At 36.8% G+C, this 21,188-nt stretch overlaps 1 protein-coding gene across 5 annotated transcripts in view; it reads left to right on the forward strand.

Moving 5' to 3' along the window:
- The window catches only part of STXBP5L (syntaxin binding protein 5L), a 4,174,867-nt gene that overhangs the window by 648,515 nt on the left and 3,505,164 nt on the right, over positions 1 to 21,188 (forward strand). For all 5 annotated transcript variants that reach the window (XM_044071514.1, XM_044071515.1, XM_044071517.1 and 2 more), the window contains exon 2: positions 2,982 to 3,079. In XM_044071514.1, the coding sequence (XP_043927449.1) occupies positions 2,982 to 3,079 (98 nt within the window). The remainder of the gene's footprint in view (positions 1 to 2,981; positions 3,080 to 21,188) is intronic.

A 21,188-nucleotide genomic window follows, 5' to 3' on the forward strand; every position in this document is an offset into this window, starting at 1 on the left:
CAGTATTTTCCAAAGACGCAGCAGTCACTGTCAGACAAATCTGTCCATCCAGCACATCTTATTCAAGTTGCAAGCCATATTTAGGTCCCTGGAACAGATAACTCTATTCCCATTTGATTTATGGATGTGCAGCAGATTCATTAGGTTTGGGTCAGAGATTGCTCAGTAAGCCAGGCATAAGTCTCCCTTAAGAAGTCTATATGATACAGAGTATAGTGACAGGGAGTTTAATCTGTCTGTGTAAGGCATGTGCTGGAGTCCGTTAATCTTATTTGTTAGAAAACTCTGAGGTCTCCAATTGCTGCAGGTGTTTTGTAAGGTACATGGGAAAAAGGGTGTTGTACTCAATTATGGGACTGATTAGTGATGAGTATAGAGGAGTTATAACATCCTTTCCTCTAGATACTATGCCTTTGCTAAGCAAGTGTGCTACATAGAAAGTCTTCATTACTACACTGACAGACAATGCTGCTTCACCAGGGATGGTCTGCATTTGTCCTCTCTAGGTTTTCAATTATTGGCAAATACATTGTCTACCCAATAGTGCCTTTTTAGGCAATGCCAACCTGATAAACCTACTAACACAACTAAAAAGGCAAAGGTAAATATGAAGGCATTACTGATCAATGCTAGGAACATAAATATAAAACTCCGCTCCCTACAAACCTTTCTCACCCTGGAGGACATTGATGTCTGTGTACTGACTGAGACATGATTTAAAACAGCAGTGAGCACTCCAATTCATATACAATGATAAAGCAGAAGAAATAATAATTCATATCATGCAAAGTCTGACTTTATCTAAAAATAGATGCAATTCATCTTCAATTTAAGTACCTAAAATCGAATGAGATTTTGGTATATCCATATGCAAAAACTCTCTTAGGATCTTCTCCATTCACTTGTTAGGCTATATATGTTTCTAAAATACAAACCAGTCAGATGAGCAGGCTAATGAAAAGATTTTCAGACTAAGGCTGTTTACCTACATTGATAGGTAGACTTAAAGGCGCACAATATAGACTGCATAACTCTTGCATAGTAACAATATCAAAGTTGAATTATGTAATGATTGTAGAACTTCTGTAATTTGGTCCGTTGCTGGGAGTCAAACAATTTAAGTGCTCTCTGCAAACACAAGAGTCCAAAAGTGCATAAGGAAATACATATCATATGATGTAGGATGGCACGAATATATTATTTTATTGTGTGAGTTGCTTATGTTTAGCTTTTGTGCTTTTTGATTTGTGTTACCATTATGTACAGTGACCTCTGTGCTATGTTTTGAATTCTGTTAAGGCACACTCAGCTTTAGGACTGAGTGATTGCTGGTACTGCTGCTTTTACTTTCTTGTATTCAGCAAGACAGCTATCCTAAATAATCTGTCTTGCCACAAAGGTTTATTTATTTATTTGCCACTTGCTTTCTTACTTTCCTGCTTATAGTTTTGTGTCATTTGTCCAGAAAAGAAGTTTTGCCAGACTTTCCAGCCTGGTTCTTTCAGAGCTTAGCTAGACCCACCACTTGTGCTGTAATGACAAAGCAATACAAGGGAGGAACATTTCTATACCTAGTAGAATCATGCTTGTTTGCCTGAGAGCATTACTAAAGATTTATGATTTGCTGAGAAATTAAGAGCATGTGTCAAAATATTTCATTTATTTCACTAGAATTTTTCATAACACTCATCATGGCTTTATAAAGGGAGGCTTGCAAATCTTTCTTTCTTTTTCTTTCTTTCTTTCTTTATTCTTTCATTCATTCATTTAATTATTTGTTAGAGGAAACGTCCGTTATTACAGCACCAATAACCAAGGAAAAGCGTCTGAGTGTTGTCTGAGTACGAAAACAGCTACTAGATGCTGTTTACATTCAAACAGCAGACTTGCACAAGCATCAGAAAGTAACAGACGCATAATGCATGAAGCTATATACTTCCTGGATATTCATTTAGTTTATTTCAATGACAGTAAATTTCTCACGACCAGGACTATCACAAATCACCAATACTGCCTAAAAGGAGACTCTCAAAGTCTTCCTGCTCTGCAATGGTAGATGAGTACTTGTTTGCTGGATATCATCTCAGGGAAATACATGTCAAAAGCAAAGGCTGCCAGATGTCATTCCCAGATATTTCTTTAACTCTTAAATTTTTGATAATGCCATCTCTCTAAGTGAAAAGGACAAATGGGCAGTAAAGCTTATGAAACTGTTTGCAGCAGTATTATATCACTCTTTTTTTGTGGTGATTTAGGTTCAGTTATTTCTGCTGACATATACATAACTGTGCATCTGAAAATTTGAGTGAATACTTGTATGTGTGTGAGTTTGTGTGTGTGTGTGTGTGTATACAGTTTGATATCCTCCATAGAGGAGTGTATGTGCCAGGTAGGAGTCCACAAATGAGTATACATGCCATATAGAAGGAAGGAAGAAAGTGGGTTTTGTGTGTGTGTGTGTGTGTGTGTGTGTGTGTGTGTGTGTGTGTGTGTGTGTGTGTGTGTGTGTGTGTGTGTCTCCATGTATCTTTATTTTTACCTGTGTATGGGCATAGGTGTGAAATCAGGATAAACTGAATCGTGAAGGTTATACCTGCATTAGTGTCTGTCTAACCAAACCTTCACATTCCCTTGACTGTTATTATTTAACACAGTTTTCTCTGTGCAGATGAAGTAGCCTGCTGAAAATAAGACTGCAGTAGGGATACATACAATATCCAGAACTTAAGATTACATGTGACAGATTTTAGAGTTGCTATAGTAACAAACTTTAAAAGCAATTACAATTTTTTAAAGCTTTGCCTTGAAAGGATGAGCTATAGTATCACATGTTAACTGATGACTAATAATGTAAACATCTGTTATATTTATCCAACTAGGCTTAGAAACCCCACGGAACATACTTTTTCTAAAAATAATTACATAATTTGTTTGTCGAAGCAAAACAATTTGCTCATATTTAATTTATTTTCTTCTTTTAGACGGTGCGACATGGCTTTCCTTATCAGCCAACCGCTTTAGCCTTTGACCCTGTTCAGAAAATCTTGGCTATTGGGACACATACAGGGGCTATACGAATGTATCCTTTTGCGTGAAACATAAACCAAAATAAAAGAATTAATTTAAGATGGCTTTGAGCAGGACATACCATCTTCAAACCAATCAGTAAAGGTAAGGCATTTGCATTTGTGTAAAAGTAATGTAATGCATTAAAATGTAATGATCAACATTAAGCATAAAAAATGCCTAAATGAAGATGTTAATAGCTTTTTGAAACAAGATATGACAGAAAGTTAAAAGACGCAATGTTTATGAAGTATGTATATGTGGCAATTGTAGCAACATTACTTTTATTCTGCTCTGATGAAATACTTCAAACAATATTGCATTTTATGAATTAAACACAATACTCGTGAACAGACAGTCAAATTTACCTTAAACGATCGTGTGCTCTGATTTCAGCATAAATGATTTTTTATATCTCATGTACAGTGTAATTGCACTGGTATGTAGTGGTGTACTAGAGTGGATCATTGTATGCTACAGTCTGTATTAAAATGCTTAATAATATTGTTATGTTGTCATGGATGTCCTAGCAATGGGCATAGCAGGGTTCTCTGTGGCAAATCTATAAAATCATGATTGTTCTTCAGTATTAAGTGTTTATGTCAAATGAAAGATGAAAATGATATTAACACCAAGCAATCTTATAGACATGTAATTATTTCTCCAAATAGTAAGAAATTAATCATTTACTAGAGATATGATGGATACCGGTGATTAGGCCTGCTTGCGATTCATTGATTTGTTACTGTCTCAACCTCGGTTTGGGACATATGCTTTGTGTAAGAGTAAAACACAAAAATGATAGAGAAAAATGCATAGAACATTTTACTTTAAGTTTTATTCTGGGATTAGTTTAAGCCGCATATTGGTTTATTGCATCATTAATGTCTTATAGGCAATGACTGTCAGCATTTTCTGTGAGTAAAGCATGTTCTGAAAACAGCTCTGTTAATGCAATCACAAGTTCATCTACATTGTACTGTTTCCATTATAATGCCTCTCTCTGCTTTGCTGTGGTTAGCTGATCTGCAGTTTGCCCTGTGACAGTACTGCAAGCACAATTGCGATTTACTAACTCCTAACTCAAGAAGGTCATCTATTTAATCATGAAAAAGAATGATAAAAATCTTTGATAGTATCTACAAAACAGAAGCAAAGAGTGCTGCGTGACTAAAATGCATTCTAGTCCGACCTTGTTGCTCTGACAAGGTACCTAAAAAATATTGCATAATAGATTTTTTGCATGCATTTTTATAATAATCTGATGTATCTAACAAAAAAAATGGAGATTGCAATATTATGTCTGCCTTTGAAGCCTATGGATACATAATAGTCACTGAAGTTTTTTTGTTTTTTTTTTTGTAGGGAGTGTATTATTTATACAACATAGCATTCTTATGTTAATCCTATTTTAAGTATGTTTCTCAAAGTAAAAATAATACTAATATACAAAGTGACTATATCTGTGCCATGAAATGTTGTGCGTGAGGAATATTTTTGGATCAACCATTTTAAAAAGACCGCTTCACCCTTTATCTTATTATTATGAGTGGAAGAACTAATCATGCCAGGTGCATTAAAAGTTAGAGGAGGATGAAAACGGCAGTGGAGTTAATAAAAATAAAAATAAATTCCTAACAGCATTACCATGTTCTAAGGGAAGTTCTTTCCGGAGACTAGATATTTAAAGGTTTAAAATAGTTTGCAAATATTGATCACTGCATATGCTACATATGGTAACTGTGCCTTGATCACTATGCCAACTATATATGCTAAATAAATATACCCTTTGCCTTTGCTATTTTTGCTTTCTGTTTTAATCAAAATGCAGCCATTTTCAAAGGAAGATATTGTACTCATAAAGATACTGAGACAAGCGCAGCCTTCCATTCATGTGAGGCAGTTCTATTTTGCTCATTATATGTATCACTCTATTGCTGACTGAGTTTAAAGTGTACATTGCAGACATGTGCACAAACATAAAATATGCCATCTAAATGCAAGGAGCACATTCAATAACATTACAGAACTTCTCTCCTGGATAGAACATCAAAACCCTAATGCAATAGCCATTCCAGAAGCCTGGATAAAACCCCAAGAAAAAGATGAAGAGATTCTGCCCGCAGGGTATGACATTAGCAGACTTGACAGACAAGTGCAAAAAGGTATTTTATTCTCTAACCAGCTTTCTATACACCAATCACAACGTTTCTTCCCTTCTTCTGAGCTCAGTGAATCTCTTTTTACTACCCTAACTATTCTTTATTTACCCCCACAGCCAGATTCTACTAACATTTCCATCCTGGAAGACATCCTCTCTTAGCTCTTACTTAATGTTAAATATAACATTATTGTACTATGAGATGTAAACATGCACAGACTCAAACAAGCACACTCTTCATAAGAACAATCAAACACAAACCTATTCAGATTTACTCAGTTAATTCAAACACCACCCATACAGACCTCTGGCAAACAAAATACAATAGATTTAATACTTACCAATACCATAACAATATACTCACACATGGAACACCACCAGATTCAAGAAGTGACCATAATCCTATGTTCATAAAATAATAAAAATAAACACTACTTAGAACTGGGTCTGAACTAAAAAAACTTTCAGAAGGATACCTTTATTACCTTACATTTCAATGTAACTGGAATCCATATAATGCAGACAAAATTATACCGTACCTGGAGTCAAAGTAAAAAATGTAATTAAATCATCAAAGCAGTGCTAATATTATACCTCCATGAGTGATGACCAAAACAATCCCAAACACTTCTGATCCTGCATAAACTCCTTATGCTAGGTAAACATGACCATCTGATGGCCACAATCACACACAGACTTTCTCCCCATGAGTAAAGGTGTCTCACAGAGAGCTATCCTAGGACTAGTTATGTTTTCCATCTTTATTAATAAAATGCATGCAATCATTCCTAATGCATCACTAATCCTATCTGCTTAATTTACTAAATGAGCTTCAACCCAGCCTCTACAACTTTATTATGACTGAAGAGTGGCTCCAAAAATTTAAACTTTTGTTAAATGCAAAAAAAAGACTAAGCTTCAGCGATTTGATCCAGGTGAAATCCCTGTCATTTCTAAAGTGAAAACCACAACTGGACAAGTCACCCATGTAAAACACTTAGGAGTAATTTTGACCAAAAATTATACTTTGTTAAACACAAAGACCATGTTACTTTTATAAGTAACACATTGGGCATGATATTCAAATCCAAGCCTTATTTAACTTAGGCTGCTCTGGTAAATATAGCCCCAGTAATTATTTCCTTTTTACTGTACTCTTCCTCCATTCTACCAGAACCAAAGAAATACAGAGGTTCACACCCAAGCTACCTGCGGTGTATACAAGTGTGAGAAGCAATAGAAGGCAAAAGTAATGCCCACAAAGTATAAAACATGTTAAGTGCTTTCAACCCTAATGACAAACAGGACTTCATCAGAATAGTTAGGTAGTCTCCACAATGCACTTATTTAGCAGATTAATTACATAATTAACAAGCTAACCGGTTAAAACATTGGATGAATTTAAAATGCTGCAATGATAAAAAAATCATATAGTAATGCTACCAACTCATAAAAAGTCTTTAAATATTATAACTTATATGCTTTTATTTTTAGCACACTATTTATAGAGAGCAAGTCATTTAAACCAGTTAAAGTACTGGCATTTAATCTTAGTTACCACTGGAGCACACCATACTCAAGTGCATCTTCCCAAGTCCCACGTCTGGGGTTGGGTACAACCTGCTTCAAAATTAAAAATAAAAAATGGATACGTTCAGTGCTACTAGTGAATGCAAAATACTTGTGATTAAAAATGTACCCCACCTTGAATAACATAAATAGCATGAACATAGAGAATGGGGGGTGTTCCATAAATGGAGCTGCAGGGTATCACAGTTAGATGAGAGAATTAATGGCATGATAACAGTGGGAGTAGTGCCAGATATTATCAGCAAGCATATACCACCGAGTATCATGGGTAAGAATTTGACAAAATGGCTACTGGTGTGCAATACCTTTATGGGTAGAGAGGGAAGGCAAAAGCAGTGAAGGAAATGTGCAAAGCATGTAGGTAAATAGCAGCTGGGGTATGCCTAGCTATATTTATGATACAATCTGGTAGAAAAATTGGTAACAGGGAATTTCAACCCATTTGCAGAGCTTAGCAACCTGTTCAGGTTGGGGAAGGGAAAGATGCTCAGTTATGATAGAATGAAACAGTTTATGAAAGTGAAGAGAAAAAAGTAAAAGTAAAAACTAAGATAATAAAGATGAAGGTTAGATGAGGCTCCAGTGGTCTAATGAATAAGGTATCAGTCTACTAAGCCAGGGATTGTAGAGTAAAGTCTTGTCTGTGGTGATTATAATCTTGATACAAGTAGAGCTCTGGAGTCCGTACTGAAATGTCAGCACTTAAAATGCCAAATGCTGACAAGCTGAAAAAAAAAGATCAAATCTTGAAGATAACTTCTCCTTTAAACTTCTTTTTGCAGGGGGGCAAACTCCTGTGCACCCCCTAAAGTGAGGGACAAGCCTTACATCACTGCAAGCCACCCATACCCCCCCTGAACTTATATATACCAACTCTGAGATCACTATACCTAGAATGAAAGGGAATATTCTGAGAAATGGCCATCTCGGTCTTGGCATATGTAAGTCCATTTTTTGGCCATTTCAGTTTCTGCATTTTGGAAGTTGTTGTAGTGGGTCCCAAAATTTCAAATGGTTATGAGAGCTTTGGTGAAGGTTTTGCATAATAGTTAAGGTCTTTACCTCACAGATACAAGGTATGGGGTATGATTCTGACCTCTGTTTATTAGGTAAGCGTGTAACAGTCAGATTGATAACCTAGTATTTACCTACAAACCTATTTAAATGTTGCAAAAAACAAAACAAACTAAGAATAGTATGTAGAGATACAGAAAGAAAGTATGGGAACTAAGGATTAAAGAAATTAACCAGTTATTGGTGAAATGAGCAAAGAGAATGAGAAAACGAACAGTTATAGCAGGAGCCTGTGGAAGTAAGCAAAAGGTTAACGTTAAGACATCCAGTCTCCACATAAACATAAAAAGCAGAACAGAAACATTTGAATGCTAAACCCCCAAGTGAACAAAAAAAAAAAAAAAAAAAGGTAGTAGAGAGCAAAGGTCAGAGTAGTTTGTTAAAGCAATGATATCAAAATATGTGCATTTTCACATATAAAAATGCTTCGTTGAATGCTTGAAACGTTTGCATCATTTATGACCCATGCCAGCTGACATGTCTGCACTGCCACACCTACAGACAGGCATAACCATCACAGGCTTGGGTGATAAAGCCCACATTCTCCTGACCTGCCCCCAACCTCCCACACACACATATGAGCTTGTGCTTTCCAGCAGGGCCCTGTCTTTGGATCCACAGCACAAACTGGATTACTACCACCATTCCTCCACCACAGGATAGGCACTCCCATTTCCCTGCCTGCCATCAAATACCTGGGCTGCTAGTCAAACTCAGCTTACCTGGGCTATAGTCAGGACTTCCAAGCTGCTAGTCAAACTTGGGTCACCTAGGCTATGGCCAGAGCTTTATACCTCTACACCACTACTGCAGGCTTTGAATGTTATACTTTAATGATGTCAGAAACACAACATTTAATTATTATAATCATTAATCACATGCCATAAAGAAATTTATGATGAAGAAACGAATTGGTGGCCGCAGGTACGGAAGGCTGGGTAAAAAAGACATTACAAAGCAAGAGAATGTTTGTGGATTTGGGGATAATATAAGACAAAGTGCCTTGTACTATTTTTCTCTCCTCATGTGACTGCATGCAGCTGCCAGCTTTTCATCCTGTCTTCCCCACTCAGCCATCCCTAGATCCTCCAGTTAATCCTTAGCTAGTACGTGTGACCCTTCATTGAGTGGACTCCCTCACTCCTTGGAAGTTCACTTTAGGTTAACTTATCATTAGGCCTGGGAATTGAGGGCTCCCAAGGGAAGATAGGAGTAGGAAGCCAGAAGCCATCATTCATGCAGTGGTTAGACATAGTCTCTAGCTGTGGTGGGTAGCTAATGAAATGACATCAACACATCAGTGCCACTTACCAGTACTTCCTGTGATAACCTACAAGGCTCCTGTTCTCCTTCAGAGGATGCACCAGCATCAGGTTTTCCTAAAACCTCACCCTGTGATTAGGAATGCTGACTTTTGATCAATTCATCCTAATTACCCTGGCTAAAACTGACTGCAGGCCACGTCTGTTACCTGCAGCCAATACAGATCCTCTGCCTATATAGTACGGAGCTGCCTCTTGGACACTATTTTAAAATTGTTTAACTTATATATTATAATTACTATTTAAAAGGTGTTGAGTTGCAAAGAAGGTATGGTGGCAAGAATTCAACTGATATTTTATTTATTTTACATATGTTAACCAGGATAGTCTGACTGGATGAGGTCCATTTACAGCGGAGGCTCGGGAAGAAAAGCTCCATTTAATTAATACAAAAAAAAAAAAAAAAAAAAAAAAAAACAAAACAAAAAATAATGACATTATACATAATGTAAAAAACATTGTTATACTAGCAGTATTTTGAGAAAAATAACAGCAAAAAAGTTCTCATCAGCAATAATTACATAAGTATATTTTGTTAGTTGTGAAAAATATGGACAGAGATCACAACAAAATTACCATACGTTAAGGGAAAACATTTGTTACAACCATGCTTACTGAGAGCCTGAAATAGGAGAGAAAAGTGAAGGATGGAGGTAGCATATTTTAGGATTATGTAACACATGGACAGAGCCAAGAGCTTAAAAGATGAGCCTTAAGGGAGTTTTTGAATTGTGTGGTATATGATGCAGAAGTCACGGGGGGGGGGGGGGATTATTACAACTTTTTCCTATACTGTGTGAAAATACAGCTTTACCTGCTGTGTTGCTGGCTGAAGAGATAGAGAGGAGTGATTTGTTGGCAGAGCGGAGTGGATGATTTGGTGTATAGTTAGTCAGTAATTGCCTAAGAGCTGGAGTTTTGTCAGGATGTTTTAGGTTGTTATACACTTTGACTAGTTGGGGATAGGTTAATAACAGTGGGAGTTCAAGCCACTGAAGTTGCCTAAGAGGTATACAATGATGGGTTCTAAAGGGGGAATTTTTAGCAAACTTGGCGATTTTGTTATAACAAGACTCAAGTTTGTCTAGGTAAGATTTTTTTAACATGAGTCAAAATTAGTGCTGCATACATTAGTGTGGAAAGAAGGTGGGTTTCAGCTAGGGTGACCTGAGCCTGATCTGATAGAAAGTTTTTATGTCTGTATAGGGAACCTATTTTTTTGTGTACCTTTTTAATAGTTTAAGAAATATGGATGCCAAAGTGAAGGTTATTATCTATTTCGACGCCAAGGAGCTTGGTGTGGAGAGATGGTGAAATGACAGTTTCATTGTTGGAGGAGATAGAGAAGGAGACTGGAGAGGTTTTTGATTTGTTTGGGGTAAATAGGAGTAATTTAGTTTTGTTGGGATTTAAGATAAGTTGAATATTAGTGATCCACCTTTCTACTGAGGCAAAATAATCTTGGGCAGGGTGCTGTAGAGTGGTAAGGGATGGGGCTGAGCAGATTAGGGTGGAATCATCTGCATACTGTATGAGTGAGGCCTGCAGGGTAGAGGTATGCAGATTATTGGTGAAGATAGAAAAGAGAAGTGGATCCAATATGGAACCTTGAGGTACACCAATGGTGGTTGGGAGTAAAGGTGATAAAACTCCTTGCCACTGGGCAGCTTGTTGTCTATCTGATAGATAGTTTTTAAACCATGCAATAGTGTCAGGGGCAAAGGATAAGGAGGTTATGGTATCTATTATTATGGAGTTTGAAACCATGTCAAATGCTTTGGAGAGGTCCAGGAATAAAGCAGATACAAATCTGTTGTTATTTCTATGTTGGTTAACCAGGTTTGTGAAAGAGAGAAGGGTGGTGGTTGTGCTGTGGTGTGGGCAGAAGCCATGTTGACATGATATGAAGGGTAGGGCTAGAGGTAAATGGGGATGTTAGAATTGCAGAAATACTGATTATGTTAAAAGTAATGGATATCATAATACTGTATAGGGAAGGAGATGCTGTGCATGGATTAGTGTTCATAAAATCCATAGATTATATCTATGTATAATATATATATATATATATATATATATATATATATATATATATATATATATATATAAAGAGAGAGAGGAATATTTTTCAAACATTTTTAAAACTTTGTAAGACAGATGCAGTAAAAATATATACTGAAAATTCCTCTGAGCTTAATTAAAAGGAAAAGTATGTCATTTTCATTTGTCTTAGATTATTTTACATATGAGTAAGACTACATATACACATTTGTAGCATTACTATAGCATAGAATTTCACTACAATTCTTGTTTATTGCCATTGAGCTCTATTCACAACAACCTACTTGACCCATTCATTTATCCAGAGCGCAAGAGCAGGGGCCCATTTGCTCCCGAGTCATGGCAAGAGCTTCTTGGCCCATTATTTATTGAATACTTTAAAACTCAAACAGCCTGTTCATTCCCTTCAAAGATTAGGTGCCAAGATTGGCCAGTTATCCTTGTGGGATGCTCACTCCACCCCCAAATGACTTCTCCTTGTGGCTTTGATGTCCACTACAGCTGCTGCCTAAGGATGTGCTTGAATGGTTCTACACAGCTGAGTCCCCTCTAGCTTCTAGCAGAGTGGCCATCACTTTAGTTTATACTGCTGTATGCTACACACCCCACACACCTGTAGGTGGCAGCCTTGAAGTGAACTAAATGCCACATCTCCCTAGCAAGGGTGAGCTGGCATTTTCTGCTTTCTTCCACCCATCCCACCTGGTTCTTCCAGGTTCTAATTTCACTATTCAAATATAGGTTATCTGGGGACAGTCAAAGCATTATCCTTTCCTGACAAATAGCTGGTGCCTTTTTCACCTGTTTGCTAATCAGTCAGTTCTTAAAATCTCAAAAAGAGAGAGCATGACTTGTTATATTTCACCATTTCAGAGCTGTATACTTGCAGGAGTTTTTCCTGTAGGTTCTTTGTATATATACAAACTATCCAAAAGACTGCCTTCACACTGAACCCATCCCAAGAAAGTAGCCATTATGTAATTTAAACGTATTGGTTTATAGATTTGTACTTAGTGGCTGAATATGTTCAAATCCTAACCGTGAGTAAGTTTCAAACATTAAATTCAGCTTAAGGTCAAAGGATTCTTTTGTTAATCATCATGGTTACATCTGCATTAAAGTTAACACAAATCCCTGTTTATGAAAAAGCATGAATGGAAATATTTATTGAGATATTTATCTTCTTTGTGATTTTTTTTCTCATTTTCACTCAGACAGTGCTGCTGCTATATGGACCCCTCTCCTTATTTTCCCACAAGCCTGTTTATCAGAGAAATGAATGGGTTGAAAAACGTGTAGTTTTTGCTGAATACAGGTAGATTTACTAAGAGTAAGTGCTGTTTGTTAGACTGTGCATGAAGTACTTTAACAACATACTTAGTACTTTGTGGATGCATTTAGACTTTTATCTTCATCTATTCATTTACACTGTTGACTGTTGCATCCTCTGCATTATCTGAGTGGTTGGCCCTTTAGTGGCCATGCTTTCCTATGCAGAGTGTTTCTGTTTTACAAGTTATAAAACAGTTTTAAGTTTTCAAATGAAATGCTGACGTTTACATATATTAACATATTTTAAGCCAGATCTTTGTTTTTTATTTTAACTTGACGTATTTTAAGAAAGTTCTAAAGATCTCTGGATTCATTTATCAGTTTCAAGATACTAGTTTTCTGGTTTTACTACTGTGTTGCTCTTTTTGAGTTAGAGTTGATATAATTGAGGTTACAGCAGCTGTTCACCGCATGTAGATGCTACTGCATACATGTCCTCGCGCGCGTGCACACACACACACACACACACACACACACACACACACACACACACACACACACACACACACACACACACACACACACACACACACATTATATACATTGCTTTTGTGCATTCTAGAGTTTGTGACTTCCTATGAGTATGCATATCTAGATGCAGTGATTATTTGACAGTACATTTGATTTATATGCCTTTATTATGAAACCGTGTAGTATTTTTTTTCCAAAAAAATTTGAAAATGCTTTAAACCCTAAAAATACTAGTTCCCCTTGTTGATTTCTTCAATGATAATGTGCAAAACAACAGTGGGTCCTTGCAGTGAAAAGGACAAGATGGCGGCCAATAGCGACTAATCATTTTTGTCCTGATTATATAAATTATAATCAATTTCTTTTGTCTGCCTCAGTTGCAAAAAAAAGTACATGGCTGGAGTTTGGTCATAGGTGGATAAGTCCAGATGCTGTTCCTATGTTATTTTTATTTACAAAGCCAGAGAGAAATATAATTTAGCCGACTAACAAAACTGAAAATGATGTCTATAATGTACAAATCATATATGTATGTTTGGTTTATAGCTGCATGCCCTTTTTTGTTATGTGGTTTGCTTACATCAGCCAGTAGCAGATTGTCTCTGGCTACAGAATATTTTGTGTGCTGATGCTGGTGTCAGTAGGTCAGTGCAGACAATCTGCATGCTCTTCAGACATTATAAAGGGGATACCTTACACTAACATACATTTAGGTCTGATTTTTGGTCATTATATTACTATGCAGTTGTTTCAACTGATTAGTGAACTGCACTGTTCTGTGCACTTATACTGTGTAATATCTACTGTGGGTAATAAGTCAGCACATGCTGGATGGCAAATCAGGTCCTTTCCTTGCTGTATGTTCACTCTGTACATGCAATCATATTGCCTTACGTTGATGACTTTACCAGGCTACTTTACCTAATATACAGATGGTGATGCTGCCTGGGGGCTCCCACACACCACAAATGTTGTATCATTGAATAGAGTAAGAATTCTGACAGAAGTATCCTAGTAATGCATCTCTTTACTTTAAAACTTGAACCAGAATGTTTGTGTGTCTGTGTGTGGTGTACAATTTATTACTCATTGTAAGGTAATAAGAGTAATATGATGCAGAACTGTTTTCAGAAACCCTTCTGTTTCAGGCAGGTAGGTTGTTAAAGTCAGTCTTTTACTCAGTGAACTAAGGACTATAGTACTTGACCTTTTTTCATTAACAGAGTTATGAGACATATAATGTTTGTTGATCTGGTACTTACCTGAGATGAGCAAAATTCCTTATATAAAATTATAGTAGCTCCACATACCATCTTTTTTTAATTATATTTTATCCTGAAGAGAGACAGTATAACAGGATGCCAAGGACCATCACAGGGAAAATTGGGTCTGAAAGAGTAGAGGTGTAATATATATATATATATATATATATATATATATATATATATATATATATATATATATATATATACACAATTAGCTGGTGTATCTAGTAAGAGCTAATATGGACACCAGCATTAACAGGTAATTTTGCAGCATCACAAGGATCTGAATGATTGCATTAGTATACCAAACAGCAACAGTTCTGGTCAAGCACCAATAGATTTTGTACATGGTGGCATTTTGTCCTTTACTGTTTAGCTGACACTCATACTTTGTGATTGGACAACACTGTAAAATTGTCTATAAAAGTATTAAACCTAGCAACAATGCAGTTAGGGTTGCCAGTAATTGAAGATCCCCAAGGTTGGACATTTTTTGTGGAAATTATATTTTGCAGGTCCAACCATATTGGCAGCTGGTGAAAAAAAATGAAATTTACGTTTTGTCAAAATACAATTTATTCTAGTACCATCTGAGTTGCCCATGCTGTTTTGTAGAATATATATGTGCTTTAGACAATAAATAATTGTTTTATACAGCTTTTTAAAGAAAACTTAAGAGGTATTTCTGGCTTAAAATCTCAGGACATTTGCCAGTTTTCAATTTTGTTTCGCTGGACACAACTGCTCAAACAGCTATTGTCCTGTGCAAAGAGGGATAAGCTGCAATTTTAAAATATGTACTGATATTGTGTCCATCATTATTCACAGTATAACTTCAGTCACTTTACAATTGTTTGTTTGTGTCTTTCGGCTTTTCGCGGTTAGGGGTCGCCACAGCGGAACTCCGGTCCGCTAATGATTGGCAGTAGATTTTTACATGCCGAGTTGCCATCCCTGATGCACAACCTTCAACGAAGGTACGCCCATTCACGCATGTCTCCACACAGAAGACGCTCTAGCTGAGAATCGAACGGGACAACATCTAGCTGTGAGGCGACAACGCTACCGCAGCACCAACACCACAGTAACTTCAGTCACTTTACAATAATTGAAGTAAATTACTTATTGTTAATTGTGGTAATATCAGGTGTACCTTCTTTACAGTCCAGTTGTTTGTCATTGTGGGGCATTAACAAGCCCTGCCTAACAGGTTTGTGATAGATTACTGCAGCACATTGATAGAATTATTTTTATATGCTTGTTTGCCATTTCCTAAAGAAAAATGGAAGAAGGTGTCAGTGGGTCCATGTTGATGCACGAATCCAGAGATTAGCAGAATTTTCTTAAAATGGTTTTAGATTTTATAATGTTAAGAACAGTAGAAAACATGTTTTCTGTACAGTGTACTGAAACTTGCCCAGTGCCCCCAGACTACTGTAAGGAAACAACATCATAAAACAAAAAAGTTTTTCTTTAAATGTAAACAAGAAAGAGCAGAAGCTACCATGAATATAGAATGTAATAATTCCTAAAAAGCAGAATATTTGGAAACATAGACAGAATGAAAACGATACCTAATAACACTCACATGCACATATAAAAATGAAGGTGTATCTGCTTAGTTTTAATACAACTGGCTTAAAAAAAAGCATTACGTAATCTGAAATTACAGCAATATACAACAAATATGTAACATCTTTGTGCAATCCATTATATTTAATTACTTAATTGTTCTCCCATTGTTATGTGAAAACAAAATCTTTTTAACTTGTGTTGGGTATAGAAAGCTATTGAATTTTCCATAGAAATAATTCAATAGGTCTTAGTTTTGGCATTATTTAAGAAAGGAACCCATCTATGTTGAATCGAACACTCTGTTTACCAGCTGCCCACTGTGTTTTGAATCATGACATTATTACAACAATTCATCCGAAGTAATACCACTCATATATGAGGCAGGGCATTTGGCCCTTTCACAGAAAACAGCCCCTCTTCAATATTACTCAGAGCATGTTAGGCTGATCTAATTCAACCCCAAACTGTATAGATTTAGCCATGTGAAACCTGCATGCACAGACAATGATGGACATTAAGGACTGTGCTGTTATAAGTAAACTTGAACATAACAAATGGTGCAGCTAGGACAGTACACATAAACATAGCCCCTCCCTGCCATGGTTTGCTGCTTCTCACAGGATTTTCTGAAGATTCTAAGGCATAATTCTATAATACTCCATTTTTTGGGTCTGCTCTTTTCACACCAAAAGTTAAATTAAATCTGGAGACTATAATAGACAATGAAAAAACCTCATAGTTGATGCCAAAGGATTTCACACTCCTCATTGCCCCATTTTGAGTATGCAGAAAAGATTATGTCATTTATACTTGTGTGGCTAGCAGGAAAAAGCAAATAATAGATGCAGAAGGAACCAATGTACTGTGGAATCTTCCAAAATGGATGACAGATCAGAGGCAAGAACAGCCAATAGCAATAAGAGTTTCATGGTGTTCTTTCACTGGAGATAGCAGTCTAATCCTTGATACTTTGTCAACTGTCCTACCATGGGGACAGTTGGGCTGTCTCTCCCTACACTTAGATATGTGGCTAATTATGCATGAAGAAAGGAAACATAGGTTCATAGGTGTGTACTAGGCTAATGGCCCTGGAGCCTTTACAAGCCTAGCTCACAGGATTACCCTGGCATCGTGCCACCCAACCTTAGGTCCTGGTGCCTCTGTCGAGTAAAGCCACAGGACTCATCCCTGGGTGAATTTTCTATTTCCCATCCACTCATCAAAATTTCTCTTGAAGAGAGCCAGTGAGGTGCTCTGCTTGACATGTATGGGAAGTTTATTCCAAAGGTTCATAGGTTCACAGGTTGGTACTAGGCTATCGGCCCTAGGGCCTATACAAGCCTAGCCATGACAATTCCCTGGCTATTTCTTCCCACAATATTTACTTCCCTAGACCCCTGTCTAGCAAGGCAACTGACATAAACCCTGGGGTGAATTTCTTATCTCCCATCCAATCATCAAGGTTCCTTTTGAAGAGGGCCAAAGAGGCGCTCTGCTTGACATGTTTGGGCAGTCTGTTCCACAGTTTGGGGAGTCTCTGGGTCAGGACCAGGGGTGTAGCTAGGATTTTCAAATTTGTACTCACAGCTCTCAAACTGCTACCCCCCTCCCCAGCCAAGCTACGGCCATTCTCATAATTCACGGTTCGCTCTTTTAGTGTCAATGAAGAGGCATTCGCTGTAATGCCTCTTCAGTAATATAATATAAATTCACTCAAACTCGGTTCCTTGAATTGAAAATTAACCTGAAATGTCAGTTCTTTGAAAAATGCAGCATGGTAGTTGGGGTAGAGAATTTATGCTTTTGTTTTCTGTAACTAAGGTACAGGTTTTGAGCTTGAGTAAATTACTAACCACCTGCTACCACTAACTAGGATGTTTCATTCACACACACCCCTATCTACCTCTTAGTGCAAGAAATATGGACAAAGCCTAAAATAAACAGGGACAGATATTAAATAATGCTCTCATGAACTTAGGAAGTTGCTAGAATATCAGGATGTGTGCTAGTATGATAAAGTTGCTAGAATAACAGGATTTGTGCTAGTATGAATTTTTCTAAAGGACATGAAGTCTGAAACTCAAATGTCTGTCATTATTTAGCAACTTCAGCCTTCAATGATTTTCTAGAAAATCACAACATTTATGAGCCAGACAAAAAATATGGGGCAAAAATCTGGACATTCTGCAAAATTTGGACAATTGAGAGGTATGCTACCTACCACACAAACACACACACACACACACCTCAACCTCTTACATCAACAAACTCATAAATAAAACTGAGGCAAAGGCCCAAAAATAAGGACATTTTTTTAAATATTGCTCTTATAAACTTAGAAAGATAATAGAATAGTAGCAGGTCTTGCATTAGTATAAATTGTCTGAAGGGTATGAAATCTGAAACTCAAGTGTCTGCCATTATTTTCTAACTTCAGTCTTTAACAATTTGCCACTAATTTGCCAGAAAACCGCAATTTTATGAAAAACTGACCAAAAATGTGATGCAAAAATATAAAATTGCCAGACAATACAGCTGGGAACCTGTCAAAGAAGGGACACCATTTTAATATGAGCACAGTTAACTTAGAGCAACTGACAAAATTAGAGAATTTACATGCATTTCTGAAATAAAAGTAATGTATAACTCTGATCATTACAGTTATTTATAAAAGTAAAGTAAACCCTGAGACGTTTCTAAAGGATTTTTCTAAGCAGTTGAATTAAATGGCAGACTTGTGTTGTTGGCTAAAAAATATAATGTCTAGCAATTCACTTTCAATAACAGGCGATGACTGCTTAAAATTACAAAAGGACTCTAGACAACAGCTTGTTGAAGAGTTTTTCAGTGAAACTGATTTGTCATAACTTGCATGATATTCCTCAACAAAACACTATCTTGATGACAGCAGGAGATGAAAACATTTCAGTTAAATCAAAATACCTACAATATAAAAGCTTTGTGTATATTAAAAAAAGTATATATGCATTTCAGATTAGAGCTTTAAGATAGAGAAAAAAAATTATTAAATCTGCCTGAATTACAACTGACTTTATGATAATTAAGTTCAGATTAAGCTTCCTTATGAAGGTAAGTACAAGGCAAGGTAACTTGGCTGCACCCCAAACAGACAAACTGTTGTACTGGATAAAGAAAGACTGCTCAATGTAATAGGGCCAAAATCAATTTTTTGATTTGGGATAGGGCACAGCATCTAATCCCCCCAATATAAGTTCTTGTACCATACCCTCCCCCTGCTTAATATAATTACTTCTGACATTGCCCCTCCATTTAGAAAAGGGTACAAATATTCTAAGGTTTTTTTCATTGGCCGTCTTTTCGCTAATACCACAACATGGCAATTTTGCATGCAGTTAAGTAACTTGCTTCCAATAAGCTATTTCAATGATTGTTAGGTATTACAGGAAGAGCAGTGCATCTTTAATTGTTTACTAAGAGTGAACAAAATAGCCTGCCTTTATCTTGCCCGCAGATGCTTTGCTTTTTGCTCTATTGTGAACATGCTGTGAAGCACTAACTATAACATAATGAACAGCTACTCTTTTTGCTTTCATGAATGGAGTAGATTGCTACTGTACGAATGGTCAATTTACAAAAAAAAAAAAGAAAAGAAAAGCAGCCAGTGACAAGAAATCCTTCTTTGTAGACAACATGCTTATAGTATTGATAAAAGGGCAGAACTCACAATGGAAAAAAATCACAAAAATAAGTTAATTCAAACTTTTTTCCTTTTCTTTTCTTATCAACCTGATATTGAGCAATCTTTATTTTGGTCACAAATTATCTTTTTACATCAGGAAAATATTCTGGAGAATATGTGTTTAATGCATATAATGGAAAAAAAGAATTATTGTTGCATTGGATGGATAGCCATGAATCATCCTCCATATAGGTAATTGTGAAAGTTTTTCTTGTAGGTTTCCATCATGAAACGTCCTGGAACCAGTCCTGGAAGAGAGACCAGTACATGTAGGGCATACTCACACACACACACACACACACACACACACACACACACACATACACATGCATGCATACAATTACACCTTTGGGCAATTTGAGAGTCCATAGAGATGTTGCCCCAGGTGGCACATGGGAAACAAACTAGAAAACCAAATAGTGTGAAGAAGCAGCATTGCTCTCTGCACCAGATGGCCACCCAATGCAGCTGAGTAATTGGGAAAAATAAAGCTTACAATGGTTTAAAGTTTTAATCAAGTGTGTGTCCTCTTAAATGTTCTCATCTGACCATCTTCAAATATGCTATTCTGAAATACGTTTTGTAAGTGACAAATGGGTTTCAGTCCGATTAGAGTAATTTAATAAATAAAGCACTAGTTTAAATCTACAAGTTGGCATCTAAGGATAGGCATCCATTCTAAAGAGTAGGGAGAATGGTTGAAACTTCAGGATGAGGCTGGAGTATAACAATATATCATGATCAGTAGCTTAAATTTAGGTTAAATAAAAAAAAATGCTACAGTAAGTTAAGGTGTTAAGCTACAGCTGTCAGTAAATTAAAAAGAAGTTTTCTTCAAACACGTGTTAATGCAATAAAATTAATGATTTTTTTTTTCAAAGGGAATATATCTTTGAGAAAGGATAGCTGTTTGCTGTGACTCTTTTCACTGGACATGCCAAAGGAATATGAGTAGCAATCAGAATGTAGATACTGCTGTTCTTTACTGGAATGGTGATATGCAAACAACACAGTCACTCACACACACACACACACACACACACACACACACACACACACACACACACCTACCTTCCGATAATCCATTTGTGATGTGAATGCACTTACTTCAATTGTTGATTGCCTGCCTTCCTTCCATGCCTAATCCATTTGTGAACGCCCTTGCTTCACACACACCTGCCTTCCGATAATCCATTTGTGAATGCCCGATTGTTTCCTCGCGAATCCATTGCTTGCCTTCCAAACTGTCTGATAATCCATTTGTGAATGCCCGATTGTTTCCCGCTCGTGAATACATTGCTTGCCTTCCAATTCCAAACTACACCAACTCAGTGATTGTTTCCCGCAGCCAGCCGGACATGATGTTAGCTCACTTACGACTGGCTGCTGGTATGCTCCTTAAAGGAGCCAACACCCTCTAAATACGTACTTTTTTTTTTCTTTCAAAAAAGCTACCCCCCTTCTAAAAAAAGTTGTACTGAAATCAGTACAGTGCGTATGCCTCCCGACGTCCCTGGTCAGGACCCTATCCCTCCAGCATGTTTTGTTCA

Source organism: Protopterus annectens, chromosome 5.part0 (assembly GCF_019279795.1).
Source record: "Protopterus annectens isolate FY-2018-M chromosome 5.part0, PAN1.0, whole genome shotgun sequence".
Taxonomy (NCBI): domain Eukaryota; kingdom Metazoa; phylum Chordata; order Ceratodontiformes; family Protopteridae; genus Protopterus; species Protopterus annectens.